The following is a 26,238-nucleotide window of genomic DNA, read 5'->3' on the forward strand; positions in this document are numbered from 1 at the left end:
ATGGACCCATGTCTGGCCTCCAGGGTAGAGCTAGCATGGGCCAGACTTGTAGGTGACAATGCATTTGGGGCGTGAGCTGTTTAGTTTTTATTGTTGACTAGACACAACCCAGAGTGGCCTGGAAGGAAGGCTGCCTCAGTTGGCCTGGCTTTGGCCATGTCTGAGAGGTCTGAGAGAGACCGTCTTGGTTGATGGTTGGTACAGGTGGGCCCTGTGCACCGTGAGAGGGACCATCCGTAGGCATGTGGGCCCAGGCTATGTAAGAAAGCTAGCTAAGTATGAGCCAGTGGTCCAGTGAGCAGTGTTCCTCCATTGTTCCTGCCTCCAGGCTCCTGCCCTGACTTCCTTCAGTGAGGGACTGTGACCCGGAAGCATAAGCCACATAACCTCCTCCTCCCTCAAGTTGTCTTTGGTCACAGCAACAGAAACCAAGCTAGAACAAGCCATAAATGAAAAGTGGTCTGAGAGCGGGAGGGCTGGGGAGACGGCTCAGGCAGTAAAGAGCTTGCCATGCAAACACGGGGACCTTAGTTTGATGCCCAGAATGTACATGAAAAACCCGGTGTGGTATGCAGGCCAACTACCCAGCGAGCTCTGGGCCACTGAGAGACCCTGTCTCAAACTAAGGTGAGTGGTGCTGAATACTAACAGCTCAGATTGTCTCTAGGCCTCCATGGGCACATATGCCCACGTTCATGAGTACCAGCCCACTCATATACACGCACACACATGTGTACACACACAGAAGCACTCCTGCTATAAAAGTAAATAATTCCCAACATAAACCCCTTTTGATATTAAAATAAAACAGCATAAAAAATAACGAAACAAAACAACAACAACAAAAGAAAATAGCGAGTGAACAATGAGCAGCTGCTGATCTCAGCTTCACACAGACAGCTGTGGAGACCCAGGCTGTGGAGACCCAGGCTGTGGCAGAGCCAGGCCGTGGGAGAGCCAGGCCGTGGGAGAGCCAGGCCGTAGCAGAACCAGGCTGTGGCAGAACCAGGCTGTGGGAGAGCCAGGCCGTGGGAGAGCCAGGCCGTGGGAGAGCCAGGCCGTGGCAGAACCAGGCCGTGGGAGAGCCAGGCTGTGGCAGAACCAGGCTGTGGGAGAACCAGGCTGTGGCAGAACCAGGCTGTGGAGAACCAGGCTGTGGCAGAACCAGGCCGTGGCAGAACCAGGCCGTGGGAGAGCCAGGCTGTAGAGAACCAGGCTGTGGCAGAACTAGGCTGTGGGAGAGCCAGGCTGTGGGAGAGCCAGGCTGTAAAGAACCAGGCGAGGACCTATTGGCCTGTTGGCTTCGGAGCCTTCCATTCAGGGTCCTGGCCAGGAGGTGGCAGACCAAGACTCTGTAATCAGAGAGGGAACCTGAGACCAAGCCGCTTGGAGCCTGGAGGGAGTCAGTGTGACCCGGGGAAGGTTGTCTGAGTGTCCCTTACGAAAGAAAGGCATGGCTGCTGTACACCTGGCTATGAAGGCAGCTCTCTCACACAGGAGGAGAGAGGAGAGCAGCCGTGTGGGCCCAAAGGGACTTACTCAAAACAAAACAATAAAAACCAAAAACCAAACCCAAAACAAAACCAAAAACCAACCAACCAAACAGAACAAAACAATCACTGAGTAAAATCCACTTCTCTGGGGAAAGTATTTCTATAGTTATAAGAGGACAAATTGCAGACACGAATAAAGCTGAGATTGTGACTGGCTGATAGTGGCAGGACATGAATCCTGTGCGTGTGACCACAACAAAGGTGAGAGATAGGACATTCTTTCTTATGTTTTTGACAGTGCCTCCTGTGGCCTCAAAATGACTATGTAGTCAAGCCTGGTCTTGAACACGCCCCCTCCCCCACCTCTCAAGTGCTAGGATTACAGGTCTTTTGTAATGCATTTTTTTCTTTTGGTGAGGAGGGGGCATGGGGGTGGGGCTCGGGGCCTTTGCACATGCTGGGCAAGTGCTCCACCACTGGGCTAAAGCCCTAGCCTTGAGAACTAAATTTTTTTTATCTTGCATTTTGCCAAACCAGAGATCATGGCTAAGACAGAAAAAAAGAAGCTTGACCTAAGCACCTAAACAGTTCAGCACAAGGTGAAAATTGTTGCCTCCTGGTAGGAAGCGAGGCTGGTGGCCGGCGGGGATTGCTGTTCTATACTGACCTGTACAGAACATCATGTACATGCAGACTTTTCTTGGGTTAAAGTAATTAAGAATTATCAGCAGTATATTTCGAAATACCACTTTGCTTTTTTAACCCTGGAGAAAAACTTATATTCATTGTTGTGTTTGAACGTGAAAAGCCCTCTACAGGCTCAAGTGCCTGACCATTTGGTACCCAATTGGTGGTGCTGTTTTGGAAAGTTGTAGAGCCTGTGGAGGGTAGAGCCTCGTTAGAGAAAGTGGGTCACTGGAGGTGGGTGTTAACATTTGATAGACAGGTCCCACTTTCGGTGCGCTATTTGCACTGAAGATGCCATGTGGCTGCCTGCTTTCCCGGTCACGATGGACTGTGTCCCCTTCAAACTGTGAGCCAAAGTGACCCCCTTCTTTCCCTAAGCTGTTTTTTATTAAAAAAAAAAAATCAGGTCACAGCAAGGACCAAAGCCACCAGTGAACGCAAGAACAAGTGGATCTACCAAGAGATGGTCTAAGCAGAACTGATGTCGAGTTGCAAAAGTTTGGAACTAACTGACCCAGCCGAAGGAGATGAAGCGAGCAGAAGGGAGAGCCGAATCTCAGCAGAGAGGGCTCTGACAGACTTCCCTGTGCTGATACGCATACTTAAAGCAGATTGTCGAGGGGTCTGGGAAAGGGCTCAGTCAGTAAAGTCCATGCCATGCAAGTTTGAGTCCCCAGTACCCATGTAACGGCTGGACATGGTGGCTCATCTATCACTGCAGTGTTGGTAGGCCAGAGACAGGTAGGGTTCCTGGAGCTTCCTGGCCAGCCATGCACACTTGTCACTTGTGCATTCACACACGAACCATATATATGTGTGTATATACATATATGTTATATATATATGAACCGAATATATCTGCATGCCGCCCCCACAGATTTACTTGCACACACTTAATACTGTTTAAAAGGACAGATAAGCTAAGAGAAAACAAAATTGAAATGTGAGAGCTGGAGGAAAGCTGCCTGTGCACCTCCAGCTGCCTGAACACCCTCCATGACACATCAGCTGGCTCTGCTGGTTTCAGTCACACAAGCAGCAGTGTGACCCAGTCAAATCCAGCCTGAAGCGTAGCAGCTTCCTCACCACACTTTCACATCCACACTGAACCTTGTATCAGCCAGCGGTGCACAGAGGGTTAAACAGTCCGGCATAAGAAGCGTGAACACCCCGTGCAGTGTCCCAGAACAGCTCTTATTCCACGGACTCCTGTCCACTTCCTTACACCCTCCGTCAAAGACGCAGCAAGAGCACCTGATGTCCCACGGTGCAGCCGGTGCAGCCCTGCAGCCGGAGATGCCAGGCATTTGAAAGGCAGTTCCCTTAACCGTCGCATACTCTTTGGATTAAAGCAGGGTCCGGTGGTTAACTTGCTAAACAAGCACCATCGTGCATGGATGACTTGAAAAACAAAGAGCAATTAAAACCAGAACAGAGAATGGAAAGGAGTTTGGTGTGGAACATGCCTCTGTAAGGGCTGTGCTGGGGTGGGGGTGGGGGTGGGGTGGGGTGGAATGCCATTCTTGTTGGCCTTGGATGTTTGTGGGTGGCTGTCTCCCTGAGAAGGTATAAACCAGGCCCAGACTCTGCAGATTTTTCCAGTGAACCCTGATGTTCTGTGGGTTTCTGGAATTGACTTTGATGGCGCCGTGGTGGTCTGTGCATGCCTTGGGTTAGGGGACTGGAGAGGGGTGCTGGGACTGCCTTTGGGGCACAGACAGCACGCTGGACCCCCACAAAGCATGGGGACCCAGTTCTAATGGCTTCTTGATGGAGTTCTTTTAGTAGGAGGAGGAGGAGGGCGTTTCATCCCGAGGGCTGTTCAGCCTGGAGGTTGCTACACTGTCTTGGGATGTGTGGTTGTATTTCTTGGGTGGAAGAGAGAGGGGCGGAGGGGGAGGAACTATAAAAAAGGAAAGTCTTTCCTAAAACAAAACCAGTCTGATGTGAAGCAAGCAAGAAAGCAAGTGAGGGCGTGTGGCTTGGAGAGACTTTAAGATTTGAGTGCAGTTTTTCAGTGTGAACAACTGCAGTTGGTTCCTGAGCCTGGAGAGATGGCTCAGGCTTCAGGCGATGTGGTGTTGTGGTGTTTTCTTCTTGCCACCGCCACCGCCGCCGAGGGCACCTGCATGCACGCACAGTGTGCGTGCACACACGTACACCAGACGTTCACATCACACCTGGGGAGGCTGACCTGGCAGCGTGTAACAGAGAGTGGCAGCCATCTGCCCTGTCACCCATAGCAGATTCACTGGGGTGCATGGGTCCCACTGTGACATGTCTCAGGCACTGGCACTCAGAGATGCACCTGCCTCTGCCTTGTGAGTGCTGGGACTAAAGGCATGCACACCATGCCCAGCTTATAGCCCAGTTTGAATTGGGTTACTTATCTCTTTATTATTGGTATCTGAGAGTTTCTTTATATACTTAGCATATCTCTGTTAAAAGCAAATACAACTTCTTTTCTGGCTTATAATAATGCTTACTGCACTGTGGTCACTTGTACTGAAAGGTCATGAAAAGGTGTTCATTTGTTTGTGTACATGTGTGTGGTTGCACAGGTGTCACAGCATGCACATGGAGGGCAGAGGATAGCTTTTGGGAATCAGTTCTCTCCTTTCCTTAGGTAGGTCCCAGGGATTGAACTCAGGTCATTGGGCTTGGCAATGAGCACCTTTACCTGCTGAGCCATCAGGCCAGCCCTGGATCTAGAGGACCATCCCCCCTACATTTATGTCTGGTGATGGGCCTATGTTAGGTAAGTGTTCTACCACAGGCTGAGCCACAGCTCTAGTCCTCAAAAGAGTCTGACTCTCTGTGACCTGATCCCATGTTCTTTTGAAGATAACCATCCCAGCATGCCCTGCGGGCAAGCTCACAAGCTTCTACACAGTAGAGGACCAAACTTTACCAGGCCTGTTTTCAACGATAACAGTCACTGCATCCAACCCAAGTTGTCTTTGGCCACAGCATTTCAGGGTCTGGGTTATGCGATGAGTCTGAGGTTAACAGTCTTTCTTTGATACAGCATTACCTGTTGGGCATTTGGTGGCCTCTTTCAAACAATACCAGACTACCCCCATCACCGACAAGGTGTCTTTGCCAGTGGCCACAGACAAGCATCTATAGGAGTAAAATGGTTAGGCGTACCAACCCTAGAGCCAGAAGGACTTGGGCTCGGGTTTTGGTCTGCCATTTCTCAAGGACATCAGGGGTGACTAACACCCTCATTGGGCCCCAGTGCCTCCATCTGAAGACAAACAATGAGGTTTTGCAGTGTTTCTCTGGGAGATGCCTTGCTTGATACCTCTTAACAAAACACTTGGGGGCCTAGGAACATTCAGCAAAAAGTTTCAGGGCCCAGAATCTTCCATAGAAAATGCCTCCCATTTAAAAATTCTCATGTAACTACTTAACCTCGCGTTTTACAAACTGTGGCCATTGGTTTATTGGTTTATTTTTTGAGGTAGGTCTCTGGTATCCCAGGTTGTCTTCAAACTTATGATGTGGCTGAGGATGGCTTTGAACTTCTGATCCTCCAGACTCCACTTCTTGAGTCCTGGGACTCCAGGCTTGCATTTATCTTGCCTGCTTTAGGTAGCTCAGGGGATCTAAACCAGGGCTCTCTGCATGCTAGGCAGCACCCCACCAGCTAGGAAGCCACAGCCTTCCTTGCAGTTTTTTTTTTCTTTTTAAAATTCTGTACGTATAGGGGTTTTGCTCTCATGCATGTCTGTGCACCGTGTGTGTGCCTAGTGCCCATGGAGGACAGAAAGGGGTACTGGATGCTCTGGAACTGGACTTACAGATGCTTGTGAGCCACCATGTCAGTGCTGGGAATTGAACCTGGGCCCTCTGAAGAGCAACCAGTGCTTTTAACCATTGAGCCATCTTTCCAGCCTCATCTATGTATCTATCTATCTATCTATCTATCTATCTTTCTTTCTTTCTTTCTTTCTTTCTATCTATCTATCTCTTTATCTCTCTAACTATCCATCTATCATTTATTTATTTGATGAAGGGTTTCTCTGTTTAACCCTGGCTGTCCTGGAACTAGTTTTGTAGACCAGGCTGGTTTCGAACTCACAGAGATCCACCTGCTTCTGCCTCTTGAGTGCGGGGATGAAAGCCATGTACCACCACCCAGCTTCCTGTTAGTTTTTAATAGCATTTATCATGATTTGAAATGATCTTAGTATTTCAAGTACTTGAGAGGTAGGATTTCACCACCACACACCCACAGGAGGCAAATTTGCCTAGAGTTAGTCTGATTCCTCAAAACCTGGACCAGCAGTTGCTCCAGCATGCTCTTCTCAGACATGGATGTGTGTGCCCCTTTGTCCACAGTGTATTTCCTCCAGACAAATGAGGACTCCAAGGCCACACAGCTAAGAAATGCCAAGAGCTGGGATTTGAACCCAGGACTATCCAAAAAATTTAAAACTCCCTGCATATGTCTTTGCAGAGACAATGAGATTAAAAACAAAATACTTTACTAATACTACAATGAAGGCAGTGATCATGTGTCTTTTAATAAGTGGCTTCTTAAAGACAGTGGTTGTCATGTTCACAGCGGCCTTATTCATAATAGCCAGAACCTGGAAACAGCCTAAATGTCCCTCAGTTGAAGAATGGATAAAGAAACTGGTACATTTACACCATGGAATACTACTCAGCTATTAAAAAAAAAAAAGGAAATCCCAAAATTTGGAGACAAATGGGTGGGACTAGAAATGATCATAATGAGTGAGTTAACCCAGAAGCAGAAAGACTCACATGGTATATACTCACTTATAATTGGACACTAGCGCAAAAGGCACGTCCCATGTAAGTCTACACTTACCAGGAGACTGGGATAGATGTGAGGACATTCTAGTGGGACTCTAGGTAAGAGAAATACAGGAGAATGGGGAAATAGAAGGATCCAGAGGGTCCTAGAAACCTACAAGAAGATCATGATGGGTGGATCTGGGCCCAGGGGGGTCTGCTCAAACTATTGCACTAACCAAGGACAATACAAGCAGTAAACATCGAACCCCTACTCTGATCTACCCAATGGACAAGACATTCTCCACAGTTGAGTGGAGAGCATGGACTAACTTAGACGTGAACTCTGGTGCCCCATATTTGACCACTTCCCCTTGGTGGGGAGGCCTGGTGGCACTCAGAGAAAGAATAAGCAGGCTACCAGGATGAGACTTGATAGCCTGTGACAATATAGTAAGAGAGGAGGTCCCCTTCTGTCACAGACCTAGGGGAGGGGAATAGGGGGAAAACGAGAGGGAGAGAGGAACGGGAGGATACAAGTGATGGGATAACAATTGAGATGTAATCTGAATAATAATAATAAAAAAAAGACAGTGGTTGTCTACCTTTTAAGGTTAAGCTGGAGCCAGCACAATGGCACTCGTTGTGTTCACCTGGCATCTGGATTTGATTCTTGGGACCCAAACAAAGACAGAAGGAGAGAACCAACTCTACGGAGTTGTTTTCTGCCCTCACATGCAGCACGTACACACACACACACACACACACACACACACACAGCTCATCCACTGGCATTCAGCACTTTAAATGTGCTTCCAAAAGACAGCTGGTGAGTAGATAACAACTTCAACCAATGGGCTGGTTAATTTGTGTGTGTGTGTGTGTGTGTGTGTGTGTGTGTGTGTGTGTGTGTGTGTGTGTTTCTGGATACAAAGCCTCTGTATGTATCAGGAAAGTGCTCTACCACTGAGCCTCACCCCGGCCATGGTGGGAACATCAACTCTACTATTGCTTGTTTGCAAGGTGCCTGGAGAACACATAGTCTGAGTATAATAGTAATAGAGTCAAGGGGTGGTTTGCCTCTGTGTGTGTGTGTGTGTGTGTGTGTGTGTGTGTGTGTGTGTGTATGTACAATATGTATGGTGTGTGTATGTGGTATGTATGTGTGTGCTCAGGTGCCCAGGGCAGAAGTTGACTCTGGGTATCTTCCTCTATTACTCTTCATCAATTTTTGAAACAGGGTCTCTCACTGACTCTGGAGCTCATTACTTCAGTCAGGCTGGCTGGTGAGTGAGCCTTGGGGATCCACCTGTCTCTGCTGTCCCTTACCTGACCCCCCAGCATTAAGGTTACAGATGTGCTGCTGCCCTGCCCGGCTTTCACACAGGCGCAGCCTGGCTTTCATGTGAGTACCAAGGGTCCAAGCTCAGGCCCGCATGCTTACATCGCATACATATTCCTCACGCCTCACCGAGCCATCTCTCCAGCCCCCCAGCTCAGCGCTGATAGAATTTCCAGAGGGGTCCTTCCTGGGTATCTGCATACCTAATCTCACCCCTTAATGCCAATAGCAGCCTTTCCCCTCCACCCAGTGATGACAGCCACAGACGTCGTCTCCAGACTTGGCCCAACAGGTCCTGGGAGCCACGTCACTCCAATTGAGAAGCGCTACTCTAAGGGACTATAGATGAGAAAAAATGTGGCGCTCAGGTGGCACCATTAGCAATCTGACTTTGAATTCCAGAGTAGAACACGCTGAAATGAAGCTAGCTTTCTAGCTGAGGTATATTAAAAACAGAGAACGCAGAAACCACAAAGAAACCCAGGGCTGGGGCTGGGGCTCAGCAGCTAGAGTGCCTCCTTAGCTTGCACAGGAGCCCAGAGTTCGATCCCCTGCAGCTTGTGAACCCAGAGCAGTGGCGCATGCCAGTAATCCCAGCCCTCAGGAGGTGGAGGCTTAGAAGTTCGTGGTCATCTTTGACTGTCTAGGGAGTTCCAAGTCATCCTGGGCTGCGTGTGACTCTGCACTCTTCCACCCCCGAATTGAAGTTTCCCAACAACCAGCCAGAGGGTGCTTCATTTGTATCTCAAGGAGAAGTGAGACCCAGCAGTTTGGAGCAACCACACTGAGGACCCTGGGTGCAAACTGGGACCCTGACTGTATCTTCTCTCTGAAGGTAGCTTGAGGCAGCTCACTTAACTTCACGGCCGTCGTCCTGGCTTGAGTAGCCACTGTGCCCTCTTCTCAGAGGTAGCTCAGCAGCTCAGTCTCGCCAAAAAAACACTCTGCTTTAGGGCCCAGCTGTCATTTCTGGGCCTCTCTGGCCACACCTATCCTGTAAACTTGGTTCTTCCTTCCTCAGGTGGCACCTGGGGAAAGGTTTGGGGGCAGAGGGAGGGCGCTGGCTTGGCACTGTGCCACCCTAGGCCCTTTCCTCTCCTGTCAGGACCCAGACTGCCCTGGAGCCAGGCTTGTGTCTCCTCCGAGTGGTGCTGTCTGGGCTCGCCTCCGTTCCCTGCACAGGGTGGGTGTCTCGCCAACTCTAGAGCTGGCTCCCAGCCTGCCGCCTGCGGTCACCTGGCTTTTTCTTCTGTGTCAATTACCCTGACACCCCCAACTTCAGTATAATATTCAGGGTGCTATGCTTCTGCTCTTATTCTGGAAATGAAGACCCTTCTCTTCCTTTAAAAAAAAAAACCCACCTGCGCACACAAAACCAGTCGGAGCCATCACACCATTCAAATGAGCTGGGCCTTTAACCATCTCTGCCAAGTAGCTGTTTAGAAGCCGAACAAATAATTACTCTGCCAGGAGGGAGAAAAGTACTAATTAAAGCTATTCATTAAAGCAGCTCGCCTATTCTGTGGGGTTTATCTCTCTGAGTGTCAGCCAGAGGTTAGGGGCGGATTAGCACACTGTGGAAGGCTCGGCCAGTTAAACCTCCTCCTTGCGGTTAGCCTTTAATAATAAAGTTGTCATTAAAAGCAAGAATTTAATGGTTTTAATTGGGTTTAATTACTTGGAAACTCCTGGAAAACAGATCAGCTTGTTAGAGAAAGAAAAAGAAAAAGGAAAAAAAATTTAAAAGAGAAAGACGAGAAAATGATGGTGAAAAAAAAAAAAAGGTTAATTCATGTGTTTGAACAATAAAGAAAAACAAAACAAACCAAAAAAAAAAACCCACCCCCCAAAACAAAAAAACTTCCCCCAAACCTGAAGTCCCCCAAGCCTCACTTGCTTCCTTGCAGTTCCAGAGAAAAGGAGAGTGAGGAAAAATTTAAAAAGCTCAAGAAATGGGTTTATCTGTAGGAACAAGAACCCCATTGGGGACCTCGGGATACGTTCCGTTGCAGTGACAAGAGCCAGCTGAAGACCCGTGACGGGATCATGGTCAAGGGGAAGAGAACAAAGGTGTCTCAGCCGTTGTCTACACTTAGAGAACACCCTGCCTTCCAGATGCAGCGCTATTCACTCTATCGAAGGCCAGAGATTCAAAGCCAGACACACAGAGGAGGCAGCAGACTCTGTCTCATCCGCCCTGACCCAGTGCCTGGCTATACTGCAAGTGGGAACACTTTGAAAGCCTGGCCAAGATGATCACCCTGCCATGAGCTTGGTCCAGGATGGTCCAGGATGGGGAGGCGTGGATGGTGGCATCACAGTCTGTTGGGCCCACAGAGCTGCTTTGAACATGTAGATATGGAGGGTACCTAGTAGGTGCTGGTGCCCCACCCCTGTCTCTAGCGGTACCCTGTGGTTCCTGCTCATCACAGTAGCAATCCCTCAGAGTCCCTTCCAGAGACACAACAGTGGACACAGCCAATAGCACACTTTCTATTTTTTTTCAGGAAAGATTTCGTTTTGTGTCCCAGGCTGACCTTCAAACTAGAGAGATATCTCTTGCCTCAGTCTCCCTAGTGTTAGGACTACAGGTATGAGCCACCACTACTGGGTTCAGCAGCCTGCTTCTTCCTTTTCTGTCCACGAATAAAGTTTTATTGAAACACAGCCACATGTACAATCTGTGTACCGTCGGTTATTGTCCCTCTACAGCTAACCCGTTCAGTCCTTGTGACAAAGCCTATTTGGTTCTTAGGATTAAATATTTTTTCCTTTTCTTTTTTTTTGACAGAGAGTCTGGTTGGCCTTGAGCCCTAGCCTTCCTTCCTTCGGCCTCTCGAGTGCTGGGGCCACAGGTGATCATTATCTCATGCGGTTTAAGACCTATAAGACTGCCATTTGTTTACTTCATAAGCTCTGCCAAGCACAGAGATGACCCTCTGTAAGCACCCTCTGAATGCTGATGTGTGCATTCTGACCTTGACCTGGAGATAAGTGCTGCTGACGTTACAACTGCATTCCACAGAGGGAAACAGGAGGCACAGGGAGACCAAGCAACTGTTGGGTACAGCTAGGGGATGAGGCTGGCTGTGAACTTGAGCCATCTGGTTCTAGGGTCTAAACTCTAGACCACCAGAGGGGGAACTTTTTTTTTTTTAAATACAAAGCAGGTAACCTAGGCTCCGTGTTCTGTGTGGTCATGATTATAACCCCTTAATCCTCCTGGTGCAGCACCAAAGTGGCCAAGGACAATACATACGTACACGGGAGCGGCTATGTTTCAATAAAACTTTATTTACAAAGACAGTTGGTGGGCCATATTTAGTTCACAGAATGGAAAAGGTTGACAGCGCAAGATCCCTGACCTTGGAGTCAGGGCTGGGAGCTGTGGTGAGCTGGAGAAACCCTGCATGCGTCAAAAGCCTTTGCTTTGCATGATAACCAAGAAATCTGGAGTCTTCTCTTTATAACTGATGCTATTCCTTTTTGTGTACATATGTTCTGTTTATGCAGATGTATAGCGTGCTACTTGGTTCCCACAGGATCCACTGAGCGCAAAAACATCCACAAGCACTTAGCATTTCTCCATGTAGAGGCAGCCATTTAAAATCTTCTGTCTTGAACCACCTCTATGCAGCTGAGGATGACCTTGAACTTCTATTTGTTTTTTAAAAACTTATTGTGGCCGGATGTGGTGGCACACACTTTTAATCTCAGCACTTGGGAGGCAGAAGCAGGAGGATCAATGTGAGTTCGAGGCCAGCCTGGTCTACAAAGTGAGTCTAGGACAGCTAAGGCTACACAGAGAAACCCTGTCTCGAAAAACCAAAACCAAAACAACAACAACAAAATAAGAAAAAAAAAACCCTTAGTGTGTGTGTGTGTGTGTGTGTGTGTGTGTGTATGTGCATGTGTCTGAATGTGTGTGCACATGTATATATGTGTGTGTGTGTGTATTCATGTGTGTATGTGCATGTATGTGGGAATGTGTGTGTGCATGTGTAGGAATGTGTGTGCGCGTGCATATGTATGTGTATCCATGTGTATATGTGCATGTCTGTAAGTGTGCATGCATGCAAGTGCATATGTCTATGAATGTGTGTGTGCATGTGTATATGTGAGTGTAAGTGTGTGTGTGTATGTGTGTAGCTCAGCTGTTGAATGTTTGCTGAGCATACACTGGACCCTGAATTCCATCCTTAGCAAACTCCAAAAGAAAACAAACATTTTTTGAGTGGAGTACTTTGTAGCGCGATGCCCTTTAAATCGATCCCTCTGCCTCCCATTCCACCTCTTCACCGAGCAGAGGGATTACAGGTGTGCTCCACGGTGTCCGGCACAATTTTTTACAAAGCAACTTATTATACGGATATGAGTGCTTTGCCTGCGTGTACGTCTGTGCTCTGTTTGTTTGTCTGATGCTATCCAAGGAGCTTGGAAGAGGGTATTAGGCTCCCTGGAACTGGGTGCTGGGAACGGGAACCAGGTCCTCTGCAAGAGCAGTCAGTGCCCTTAACCACTGAGCCATCTCTCAGGCCCACAGACGCTTTTTTTTTTTTTTTGGAGTACATAACTCAAGGGCAGCTGCAACTGCAGCTTCTTCCCAAAGCTTTCCTCACTGAGAAATAAGACTACTTCACCACACAACACTGCTCTGCCGCCCCCCCCCCTTTACAGCCACTCATCCCCAGCCCCCAGGCGCGCTCCTCCTGTCTCTCTTCACCCCTGTTTTAGGCTTTCACTCACGGTGTCTCATGTAACTGCTCCATTTCTCTTTAGGACCAAATGCTACTCCGCCGAGTGACTGTCCTTGGTGCCCCCAAAGGGATCTTTAGCTATATGGTCTTACTTAGAATGAGGTCCTAGCAGGAGTTTCCCCCCTGAACAATGCCCCCCCCTGACATTTAGAGGGGCCCCCCCAAAATCCATGAACTCAGAGGGAGTACCGGGAAGTTGGTCTGGGGAGGGACACATCTCACTGCAGTGTCCGGCAACCACACCGACAACAGCGCTGATGTCCACCTGCCACTCACCCAGCCATGCTTTGTCACCAGAGGCTCCAAGGATCCCGGCAACCCTTGGACACGTTCAGAACCCCTATTGTTGGAGACTAAATGGCATGACGCACAGGTGGGTGCACACGGGAGTTGGGAGGGGCACCCTCTCGCTTTGAAAAGGAAAGCCCCTGGCCATTGTTTCGGTTTCCAGGGCGCCCGAACCTCTCTCACCATGACCATTGAGAGCACAGCCCCTGTATTTAGAGAACAAAGGGACCTCTTACCCCAACCCAAGAGAATTGTCTGAGGTTTACAGGGGTGGGGGAAACCTTTTGCTTTCTTCTCCTTTCAGGTCTCCTTCAGCAGGTGGGCGGGCAGGGGGGCAGGGCCGGGGCTGGCAAAAGGAGCGGGCAGCACTTACTAAGTCTTTAGCTAACCCCTAACCCCTCAACCCAAGCTTCTCCAAGTGGCAGCGAGACGTGGCTTCAAAGAAGGACGTAATGAACGCTTCCCAAATAACCCCTAGCTGTCACCAAAACCTATATTTTCCGTTGGGTGGAATCCTTTAATGCCAAGAAGACGTATAAGCACAGGCCCTCAGCACTTAGGCTCCTGCTTGGGGTTCCGTTAACACAAAGGATTAAGGTGACAAAGGGTACCACCCCCTGCTGCCCGAGGCCCAGTGACTGTCATTCACCTGCATGGCGTGGAGTCTAAGAAAGCCTCTCCAGGCTCTCTTCTTGGTCCACCTCAAAGCAACAGCAGATGCCTGTGCCTTACAGGATGGGCAAAGTGATCAGGGAAGCTACCCCCAACCCCCGAGTACCACAAACAAAATAATCGTGGGTCTGGGTCGGAAGTGCCCGTCCAAGCGGCTTCTTTGTTAGTCACAAGAACCAAATGGTTTAAACGGCCAGAGTCTGAAGGTGGAGAAAAGATTCTGGGAGCTCAACCCCCACGGGGAAATAAAATCTCTCACTTCCTCAGCAAATCCTTTCTAAATTGTACTCATCTTGCCTTAATCCACCTCTGCCGAGCGAATTAGGCAGTATTTATTTTGAGAGTCTACTTTATAGAGTTCTAAGGACTGTGTTTTGCTGAGGCTCGGCTCCTCAGCCTGTCAGACCTCAGGCCCGTCATCGCAGGCCCAGAGCCCAGTACAGTGTAAACAAACACAGCTGAACTCCGGAGGAACGCAAAGGTTTTCTCATTAAAGAAATAAAATAAACAGCAGTCCTTAAGCACTTTGGCTGATGTTTGTTAGGGGATGGAAAGATCTAGATGTCTGAGAGGCAGCTGTGAACAGAGAGCTGTGTCTTGGGGCAAGTGGGGGCTGAGGATCCAAGCCAAGGAAGGGCCTTGGGATGAACTAGTGTCCAAAGGACCTTTCTCATTTGAACCTTCGTAGTGTCAAAATAGTAATGCTGTCATTTTTATTTTTAAAAATTCTGTCGTGTGTGTGTGTGTGGTGTATGTGTGTATATTGTGTGTGGCATATCTGTGTATGTTTATGTATATGTGTGTGTGTGTGTGTGTCTGTGTGTAGGCAGGCTGCCTCCCCAGTGCTAGGATTACAAGTGTATCACTGTACCTGTTTTTTTTTTTTTTGGTTTTTCGAGACAGGGTTTCTCTGTGTAGCCTTGGCCATCCTGGACTCACTTTGTAGACCAGGCTGGCCTCGAACTCACAGCGATCCACCTGCCTCTGCCTCCCGAGTGCTGGGATTAAAGGCGTGCGCCACCACGCCCGGCATTGTACCTGTTTTTTTTAATGTGGGTTTTGGGGGATTGAACTTAATACCCCATGCTTGCAAGGCACACATTTCGCCGACAGCCATCTCCTTGGCCCCTGCTTCACATCTTTATATGCGGTTGGTTCTGCTTTCAAAATAGATGCAGCGTGCTATGCTTCTCCCTCCGGCCTTCACCTCCTGGGGCAAGCAGAATCTCTCAGTGGGACTGCAGCACCCTCCTCTCAAGGCTCTCCCCAACTCCCACTATGCCTCCCTGGGGAGCAGCTAGGGCATCTTCTGAAAGAGGACTCGGCTTGGCTTCGACCCTGCCCCCAAACCCCGAGGGGCTCCTGCTTCACAGGACAAGCTGGTCCCATTGCTGCTGGCCCCTCCCCCTCTCCTACTCTTACCCTGCTTGCAGCCTTACTGGCCTCTCAGCTAATTTTAAAGCTCATGGTGGCGGGGTGTGGAGGGTGGACTTCTGGCTAGCCCCTGTTTCTCTACCTGACCTTGGCACATGCTAGCCCCTGTTTCTCTACCTGACCTTGGCACATGCTAGCCCCTGTTTCTCTACCTGACCTTGGCACATGCTAGCCCCTGTTTCTCTACCTGACCTTGGCACATGCTAGCCCCTGTTTCTTTACATGACCTCAGCACACGTTAGCCCCTGTTTCTCAACCTGGCATTGGTTTCCCCATCTCCTTTAGCTTTCTATTCAGATGTAGGCTTTTCCGAAATTGAATTTGAGCCCCTATGCTACTTCCTGCTCTTTACCTCCATACACTTTCTTTCTCTGTTCCCCTTCCTCCTTCTCTCTAATAGAGGCGCTGTCTGTGAAGGCCAGGCTGGATTCAAACTGATGATCCTCCTGCCTCAGTCTCCCAACAGTGGATCCGTTGGTGTGTGCCATCGTGTCTGATTTTTCTCTGTCTTTCTGACTTATCTTACTTCTTGTCTTCTTTCTCCTCCTCAAAGACATAAGTTTTTCCTGGCCTGGCTTCCTGCTGTATTCCCAGTGCCTGGGACAGGGCTCTGGCCAGGGCATGAGCTGCCATAGTTTCTGGGTTCCTGTGTGGCACAGTGGGGCATTATGGGAGCTGCTGAGTCTTGGTATACTGCAGCAATGACAGCTGCCTCTCTGAGCCCCAGACTCTGCTGCTCCCTCCCACAGTGACAGGGACAGAGTGAGAATGACCCTGGGAGCCTCCTCGGCTTCTCTCCTTCAAGGTTCCCCTACTCGAAGGAACAAGTTGGAAGGTCTGGGCTAAAGGAGCAACCAGCAGTGCTGGTGCCTGGCCTCGGTCCCAAAGCTCAAACCCACTGAAGAGGAGGAAGTCCTGAGGACCCTCAGCCTCCCCTCTGTGAGGCCCTCACCCCGACTACCCATATAGGAGCTAAGCCCTGGCTATAGCTATGACCCTGGCTAGCCTCACCAACACAAGCTCCAGGGACAGGAACTGGACACACACCATTGGCACCCCGAGGGACCAAGGATTGCACTGCCTTTATCCAGGTCCTTGATGCCGAGACTCTAGGAGTCTGATCAGGTTTGGGGAAGGCTGGCCAGGAAGCTGGAGTGCATAGGCTTGATTTGGATGTTAAATTTTATTAAAGTGGAAAAAAAAAAGCCTCCATTTAGTGCAGTGAGGGCTGAGAACTCTGTGCGCCAGACACTTCAAATGTCTCCTCACCAACACTCACGGTCTCAGCAGCAGACACTTCTGGCTCCCACTTCCTGCCAGGGTCTGTTCTGGCTCTAGGCTGAGGCTGGGACAGTGCTCCCTTCCAGCCCGAGGCAGAAGGAAACTGACCCCACCCCCCACCCCCAAACATGCTTATATTTTCCCCTGCTTTGGATCAAGTGGAAAAGGTGAATGCAATCTGCGTAATAAAACACAGCTATATCCAGAGGGGCTGTGGAGGAGGCTTGGTGGTGTAGAAACCACACACTCACGAGAGGACCTGAGTTCTGGTCCTCAGCATCCACAGGGAAAGCTGGGTGTGGCCACACATGCACTTGTAACCCCAGCACTGTGTATGGGTGGGTGGGGACGGGAGAGGCACTGTGGCTGACTGGCTGCTCGCCCAGCTTTAGGTTCTGGAGAGACCCTGTCGCAAAGGAAAAAGGAAGAGTGGATGGAAGACACCTGATGTCCTTCTCTGGCCTCCACATGCACATGCCAGGTGTGCACTGCCCAACATGTACACATACATGTGAATACACAGCAACACACACACACACACATACACACACACACACACTATCAGGACTCTATAAAAGTCAGGCTATTCCTACTGTCATCACACTGGTAAATCTGCCATGTAGAGATTTAAATTGGCACTTCTTCGGCCAAGGAATCAGGACTGTTTGGAAACTGTTTTCTCTGCACAACAGTGCAGGGCTGTGACCTGCACTGCAATCACTTACCCTTATTCAAATGCTGATTTTCTTTTATTACTGAGTTTTGACATTGATTTGAATTTTTCAAATATTATGTTAGAATATGGTTGATGTTCATGTCTCAAGTTTTGGCATAACAGCTTGGTTCTGGGCTTGAGGTACCTAACTGAGGCAGGCGAGCATAGGGAATAGCTCAGTGAACTGGGACTCCGCTTGGCTTGGGCTGTGTGCACACTTATCTCCAAACAACAGGGTCTGCTAGCCCCTCTTCAGGAGCCACTTGGTAACTCTCCCCCTTCTTAAACAGCTTATTTTATTTCTTCTTCTTATTTGGTCTGTGAGGATGGGCATATGCCACAGCGTCTCTCTAGAGGTGAGAGGTTAATTTTTGGGGGTTGGCTTTCTCCTTTCAATGTAGGTTCTGGGAATTGAACTCAGTTCCTCAAGCATTTTGAGCTGCTGAGCCATCTTGCAGGTCTGGTAACTCCCCTTTTATGTATTCCTCTGGACATGTACTCCAGAACATATCTGAGTATAGGAGGCAGTACAGGAGGAGGAGGAGGCTTGCATGAGTTCTGAGTGCACGAGCAATAAGGCATACTATATCCTTTGCATACTATATCCTCTGTCTTATGTCTATAGCATAACTTGGTGAATAACATGGTTAAAATCAGATGCATGATGGGAAGGGACGTGTGCAGTGAGCAAAGGCTTACATAATCCAAGCCTGTCAGTCAAAACAGTCAAAACAGACACCCTGTGACAAAACAGACACCCTTTAGCAACCAGCTCTTCCTCCTGGACCCCGGAATGGAAGGCAGGATGATACCTGGGCCCTTGACTACTCTGGTTCAAACAGCCTGCTGCCCCTTGAGGTACATCACGTCTGAAATGCTCTGGTTGCTTTGCTCCTGAAAAGTCCTCCTGCCATGTTGTAATCTGTGTTCTCTTTCCAGGTCTTTGACTAAGGCGCCAAGGACCTGGAAACACCTGGTGGGGCCAGTGAACCCCAGTAACATAACCCTGTCTTGCTGCTACCATAGAATTTTCATTCATATGCTGTGCTGTCACGGGGACAGGTGGGGGGGGGGGAGGGGGAAGGGCAGAAAATAATAAACACCAACTACGGCAAGGCTTGTTTAATGAGGGAACATTTGAGCAGGTTCCTGAATAAAGTCAGGGGAGCAGAGATTCCTGGTAGATGAGACAGGCACCTGTGGGAGGTGCCAGGCACAGAGGTCAAGATGGAGGTTCAAGCCAGGCATGGTGGCGCACGCCTTTAATCCCAGCACTCAGGAGGCAGAGGCAGGTGGATCTCTGTGAGGTTGAGGCCAGCCTGGTCTACAAAGGGAGTCCAGGACAGTCAAGGCTACAGAGAAACCCTGTTTCTAAAACCAAACCAAACCAAACCAAACAAACAAACCCCCCAAAAACCAAAAACAAAAAGATGGAGGTTCAACTTCCCATTTCAAAACTTATTGTAAAAGCGATCCAAACTGAACAGTATTGGATAGAGGCAGACACACAGGACAGTGGAACAGAACAGACAACCCCCAATAAACCTGTTTATGAATGGTTGCCCCCATGCCCAATCACACACAAAGCTGGGTTTGAGCCTTAGGACTCACATGGTGGAAGGACAGGATTGACTTCTGCAAGTTGACCTCTGACCTCTACATGAACGTCATGGCACACAGGTGTGGAAGCACATACACACGAACTAAATGGATATAACAAAATTAGAAAAGGAGTCTGTCAGCTGGGTGCGATGGCACAGGCCTGTAATCCCAGCACTTGGGAGGCAGAGGCAGGCAGATAGCTATGAGTTCGAGGCCAACCTGGTCTACAAAGAGTGTCTAGGACAGCCAAGGCCACACAGAAAAAAACCCTGTTTTGAAAAAAACCAAACCACCACCACCACCACCACCAGAGTCTGCGGCACTGAACTCTCAATTCTGAAAACTAACTCACAGAACCACGTTCACTGAGACGGGCAGCTAATTCAAAGCACATGGGATCTCAGCACAGCCATTATTAAAGGTAATGCAAGCTGGAGCTGCTGTCCCAGAGGTGTGCCCCACCTCTGTATGGAGTTTCTGAACCGTGAGGCGCGTGGAGGGAGCGTGGGCAGCACCGTGGGTGTGGGAGGAAAGAAGGCGAAGGCCCTTCTCTCAGATCATGCCGGTTCCAGGCAGAGGTTCCCCATACCTTCCACCCGTGTTCGCTTAATCCCAGCAGAAAAAGTGGGGTTCAGAGAAGGGTGGCCAAGAGGCTTAGGAGGAAGCGGCTCCCTCTGGGAGCACATCTGATGTGCACCCACACAAGATGTAGGAGGTAGCTACTGCAGGGCTGCAAGGCCCTGAGCCCCAGGGAGGAGGGGCTGGCACACAGCTGAGAGCTGACAGCGGCATTCAGCACCCCTTGATTGGGATCAGGAGGACGGCCCAGATTTTGCTTTTAAAATGCGAACACCCTGTTTTGAATTATTCCTTAATCGTTTAGCTCTGGTCTTTGTTCCCTAAGTAAACAGGGATTGGTCCTCTGGCTGAGGCTGTGACAGAATCCCGCTTCTGTGTGGTGCTCAGCAGAGTGAATGGTGAGGCATGGGTCCTTGGCATGGATTCCCCCTAGGGTTTTGGCTTCCAGAGATAGATCACCTGTCTGTGGGCTTCTATCCCTCCAGAACGGGTGTTTCAGGTTCCTTTGGGGGCCCGGCCCTGGGGAGGGGATGGTTTGAGCTTCATTTTTTCTATACCAGGAGTGGGCTCTGGGTCTAGCCTGGGCAAGTGGGAGTGCCGAGTCTGGGATGGGCATGGGACCCAGTGTGGGGCGGCAAGAGTTGTGTTGGGATTTAGGAAGCAGAAACTCCTTTTTCCTTCCTTCCTTCCTTCCTTCCTTTCTTCCTTTCTCTCTCTTTTCTTTCTTTTTTTCAAGACAGGGTTTCTCTATGTAGCCTCTTTGTAGACCAGGCTGGCCTCGAACTCACAGAGATCTGCCCGCCCCTGCCTCCCGAGTGCTGAGATTAAAGGTGTGCACTGCCACACCTGGCAGAAACTTCTTTTTCAGTTGGGATTGCTGAGAGGAGAAGTTGGCTGCAGATGCTGCTCCTGGGTCCAGCCAGACGTGAAACTTTGGGGTCCCTCGGTGGGCTCAGGTATGACAATTGATCAGTTCCCTGTGTGGCATGCCTATGTGTGTTTCAAACCCCGGGTTCTGCTTGCTCTTAGCAGATAGGAAAGGGTTACCCTGACTATAGATGAGGAAGGTACAGAGAAAGAGCGTCAGGCCAGGAGTGGAGGCCTTGGGTTCTAGGTGTTATGAATATCCCAGCTGCATTGTCTCCTGGGTCTTGGTTGCTTTGTCAGCAAAATAGACCCAAGGTTATGCTTATGTTGGCTGTTCCCACTTCTCTGATTTCCTGGCTTAGAGTTGTAGCTTGGACCTCCCTCTAGATCTCAGACACACAAATCCAGTTGTCCCATAAGTAGAGATAATTGTACCCTGGGTGGCACTTCGGGCTAGAAACTACCAGTTGTCTTACATGACCTCTTCCTCCTTCCTCTTCCTGAGAGCGACAGGACTCCTGCATCTTATACTGGGCACGTGATTGCCTCAGAGAAAGACTACTTTGCCCTGACTCCTTTGCAGCTAGGTGTGGTCATGTGACAAAATTTTAGCAAATGGGATGTGAACAGAAGTGATATGTGTAACTTCTGCATCTGTCCCTTAAAAGAGAGGGGGCAAAAGAAAAGAGGCTGGCGAGATGGCTCAGCAGTTAAGAGCACCGGCTGCTTTTCAGCGGACCTGGGTTCAATTCCCAGAACTCACATGTAGTTCACAGCTGTATCTAACTTCATGATATCTAGCACCCTCTGCTGGCCTCCATTGGTACCAGGTATGCAAGTGGTACCCGGACACACATGCAGGCAAAACATCTGTTCATGTAAAAGTTAACAATGACAAGGACAACAAAAAGAGAAAGAAACGGAAAGAAAGAGTGGCATCCATCTTCACATCCCTTCTTCTTGGCTGGAACACTGGAGTGAGGGGAGCTGTGAGTAATCTTGGCAATGACCAACATTCCTGGGATGGCAGAGAGCAAGCCTAGGGGAGCTTCCATTCCTGGGGATGGCCCAGCTAGACGTGTGTGTGTGTGTGTGTGTGTGTGTGTGTGTGTGTGTGTGTGTGTGTGTGTGTTTGTGCGTGCGCGTGCGCACACGTGCATGAGAAATTAGCAGTTCCCTTGCTATTTCAAGGCTTTTTGTTGGTTTGTTTTTCGAGACAGGGTTTCTCTTTGTAGCCCTAGCTGTCCTAACTTGCTCTGTAGACCAGGCTGGACTCCAACTCACAGAGATCTGTTTGCCTCTGCCTCCCGAGTGTTGGGGTTAAAGGTGTGGGTCACCACTGCTGGCTACTTCAAGGATCTTAAGTTCAGGTCTGCCAGAATTAGCAAATAAAAACCCTCTTTTTTTTTTTTTTTTACATTATAAGGAGCTGGGGGAGGGGATGGAAGATTCTAGACGAGGAATGAGGACACTCAGCTATTACACAAGAAGGCAGATGAGCCCGAGCTCTGCTTGCAGTCTCCCTTAGATGCTCTTACTCCCTCGGAGCTCCAGTCTTGGCTTCAAATGATGGAAACTGATAGTGCATGGTGGTTTTGGGTCCTTCTAGCTCTGACTTCCTACAGCCTGGTAGTTCCGTGGCATTCAAAATCAGACACCCAAGGGGCTAGGAAGCCCCATTGCTGGGTGAGGCAGGGCAGGCGGGGCCACAGGCTGCTCTTGGGTTCCTGCTGATTGCTGCCACAGGGGAGCAGGAGAGTGTCGGCTTGCCAGATTTCCTCATTTTTCAAGAGGAGCTGGAAATCTGGATTGTTTTGGTATGTGCAACCGCCTGATTTTTTAAATGTTGGCAATAAGTGCACATATATTTTTTTAAATACTCTGGAGGCCAAACAAAAATATCTGCAGGCTGAATTTGGCCAGTGGCCACCCGTTAGGAATGTCTGTTTTGACACTATCTTCTTTCCTTTTTTCCTTCCTCCCTGTCTCCCTCCCTTTTTCCTGCCAATATTTACTTCGTCACTGCTAAGTGGGAGGCTATGTTCTTGACTGCGTCCTGCTTTCATGAAGCAACAAACAAGACAGAAATGGAAGGCTTGGTCCTCCAGGGGGCTTCCTAGGAGGTCACCCCAATTTGTCCATCCAACAAATGTTCCTTAAGCAAGCCTGCACCTGACCCATGCTGGGTTGGGAAGGTGAGAAATGTCCACATCCCTTGTCCTCAGAGCCCTTCTACAAAGAAGGCATACACAAAGTGCAAAACGATGGTGGAAGTGCAAAAAAAATGCTTTTCTGGGGAGAGACGAAAGCGGTTAGGAGAGGGCCCTTGAAGAGAGCGACATTAATCGTAAGAACAGAAGCTGGGCATGGTGGCACACGTCTGCTTCCACAGTTGCTTGAGAGGCTGAGACAAATGGGTGGGAAAGCAGACTTTGGGGGACCAGCTAGGAAGCCCAGCTGAAGATGATGGTGTGACTGAGGGAGTGGAGCTGGGGAGAGGGGCCTGGCGTAGAGGGATGACATGGGCCGAGGACATGGACCCAGAACGGAGCGCTTGGTGGGCCCTTTTCCCCAAGGGCCTCCTCAGTGTAGCTTCAGAAGCCAAGGGGTCACATTAGGAAGGCTTCTCCTGGGCTCACAGAGTCTCACCCAACACACTCCAGTGTGTGCCTGGGGTGGGTGGATACCCATAAAATAGTCTTAGTGGGTGACTCACAACAGTCCTGGGGGGTGGGGGAGAGTGTAACTGCTAGTCACGGCTCCAGAGTCATGGCTTGTGGCTGCTGTGGCTGCTGGGCCCACGCGTGCCTGCAGCCCCTCTTGTTGCCGGCACCGACCTAAGCCTCACAGAGCCTGCAAAATGCATGCCGCCGTCCCTGCTACACATATTAATGGCGTGTCTATGGGCAAGAGATTTCTGCGCCCCTGACACTATTTTTTTTTTTTTTTATATCCGGCACAGCATTGTGGCAGACAGTAAATCTAACCTGTTAATCACACCTCCAGCTCGTTACGGCCGCCATAAAAACCGCAAGCAGCTGGGAAAGCCATGGGTGATGTCAAGCCCAGCACACTGAGCAGAAATAAAAGGGTTTCCCAGGCCTGGTGAGTCTCTTTCCCCACCAGTGCTGGAAGCAGTTGCCCCTGGGCTCTCCCCTCCAAGCAGACAACCACCATGCTTTCCTCTTAGGTACCACCCTCAACCTCTACATATTGCCCTGAAGAGATGGGAGGATGTCAGTTCATCTTCCATGGTCTGTCAAGTCCACAGCAGGCTGTGGAGATGACTTGGTCCGTGAAGCGCTCCCACACAAGCCTGAGAACTTGGGTCCAGATCCCTGACACCTGTGTAAGAAGCCAGCCATGGCGGTGTGCACCGGTAACCACAGAGACAGGGAAGCAGAAACAGGGTCCTGGAGTTTGCTGGCCTGCCAACCCTGTCAGGAAGTGAGTTCCAGTGGAAGAGACCCACTGTCGACTTCTGGCCTCCACATGTCTGTGTCACATTCTAGACAACCGGGGAGTAGGAAAGCACTTCCTCCCACTTTCTAGCTTATGATATGTCTGCTGGGGTGTACCTCTGCCCTTTAAGGAAGTAGACCCCCCGCCTTGCGAGGATTTTGGTAATTATAGACACTGATGACTCTGTGCTTTGGAAACAAAGGGGTGAGACGGTAGCTAGGAAACCAGTGAGATTTGCATGCGCCAGTGGAATATTTTGTAGTGTCCAATCCTGGGATGACCGACCCAAAGGGGTGGCTTTGGGTTGACATGTTGCTCACGAGGAGCCCCTACGGTGCCCAGGACAAGTATCCTAGGCACACAGTCACAGTTGAAAATAAGTAAAAGGGCAGCAGGGTAGCTGGGGGGTGGACGTGGGGGTGGGGTACAGGCAACCCCTGCCAAGTCTGCCAAGTTCTGTCTCTAGGACTCACATGATGGAAGGTGAGAACTGACTTCCCCAAGCTGTTCTCTGACCTCCACGCCCCTACCGTGTCACATCTGCTCACACCCAGACCCAGACACATAGGCATATGCAGCATAAGCAAATATACAACTATGCTTTAAAAAAAAAAAAAGAGAAAAATAAACTGGATCCTTACCTTCCCATATCTGGATGCAAACGTCCCTGTGAGGAGGGAGTGGAATATAATGATTGTCTCATCCAGGTCCCAGACGAACACCCGCTGTGACAGAAAAGAGGAAGAAGAAAGGATGGAGTCGCCTACGACTGTTTGTTGTCTGCAGGTGCCAATCCTGTTGGAGAAGTCTTGAGACAGGGGACCCATGCTGTGCCCTGAGCTGCCACTGAACCCCATTTGTGTTGAGTATACCATTACAGCCAAATTCCGGACTCCTACCAATCCCACTCATGCTGGAATCAACGCGTCGTCACATAAAACCTCAAAAAGAGAGGCATTCGGGCCCAAACCAACACACGGAGAAACCTTGGGGCTGTCTTCGCAAAGTGAGATACTGCCAATAGTCCACTGCTCACGGTAAGCCGGGTTCTATTTTCCGACTGTAGCAAATTTGCCCCCACAATTCTAAATAGCACAGGAGAAGCTTTCCTAACGGACTTGCCAAGGTTTGACAATTTCTTTTGACTCTGTCAGAATCTTCTTTTTTAAAAAAATTTATTCATTTTTATTTTAGGTGCACTGATGTTTTGCCTGTATGTATGTCTCTGTGAGGATGTCAGATCTTGGAATTACAGACGGTTGTAAGCTGCCATGTGGGTGCTGGGAGTTGAACCCAGGTCCTTTAGAAGAACAGTCAATGCTCTTAACCGCTGGGCATCATCTCTCCAGACCTTTTTATTTTTTTTACTTTTAGGTATGAGTTCTTTATCTGTATGTACACCTCCATGACAGAAGAGGGCATCAGATGCCTGTATAGATGGTTGTGAGCCACCATGTGTTTGCCGGGAATCGAACTCAGAACCTCTGGAAGAGCAGCCAGTGCTCTTTTCCACTCTTCAGCCCCAGAATCTTCCATTTCTACATATGGAACCATTGCATTTATTCCCCAGTCTAAGACAGAGGACCAAGTAGACAAGAGGAGTGCATTGGTGTCCCTACCTCATTTTTGCATCTACTCTCAATCTCCATTGGTTTTACCTTTTCATGGTCAGTGTGAGTAAACCAGCCTGCACATTTAGTTTTATAACTATAAATGTCTTCTACACATGGACTTTTAAAAAGAGTATTATTGTATATGTATGATGTGTGTGTAGGCATGTGTGCCACTGTGCATGTGTGTGTCTCTGTGGGAGTGTGTATGTGTATATGTTTGTGTGTATGTCTCTGTGTGTGAGAGTGTGTGTGCCACTATGTGTCTTTGTGTGAGTGTGCCTGTGTATGTGTGTCTGTGTATCTGTGTGTGTCTGTGTGTCTGTGTGTGTACATGTATGTCTGTGTCTGTGTGGGGGAGTGTGTCTCTGTGTGTGTATGTCTGTGTGTGTGCATATGTGTATCTCTGTGTGTGTGTGTGTGTGTGTGTATATGTCTCTGTGTGTGTATGTGTGTGTGTGTGTGTGTGTGTGTGTGTGTGTGTGTGTCTAGATCAGAGGACAATTTTGTGGAGCCAGCTCTCTCCTACCTTTATCTGGTTCCAGGATCCAGCTTAGGTCTGTTGGAAAATGCCTTTACTCACTGAGCTTTCCCGCGGGCCCTAATGTGTTGATTTTAAATGCTGATAAGTAGGGGCTGTGAACATTTTTTTTTGTTATTGTTCACCTTAGAGAGAAGTTAT

The 26,238-nt window shown here is 49.3% G+C and overlaps 1 protein-coding gene across 2 annotated transcripts in view; it reads right to left on the reverse strand.

Moving 5' to 3' along the window:
* The window catches only part of EYA2 (EYA transcriptional coactivator and phosphatase 2), a 175,556-nt gene that overhangs the window by 19,419 nt on the left and 129,899 nt on the right, over positions 1-26,238 (reverse strand). For both annotated transcript variants that reach the window (XM_084775075.1, XM_084775076.1), the window contains exon 9: positions 24,588-24,671. In XM_084775075.1, coding sequence (XP_084631201.1) covers positions 24,588-24,671 — 84 coding nt within the window. The remainder of the gene's footprint in view (positions 1-24,587; positions 24,672-26,238) is intronic.

The sequence above is a fragment of the Acomys minous genome, assembly GCF_964271855.1.
Source record: "Acomys minous genome assembly, chromosome: 3".
Taxonomy (NCBI): Eukaryota; Metazoa; Chordata; class Mammalia; order Rodentia; family Muridae; genus Acomys; species Acomys minous.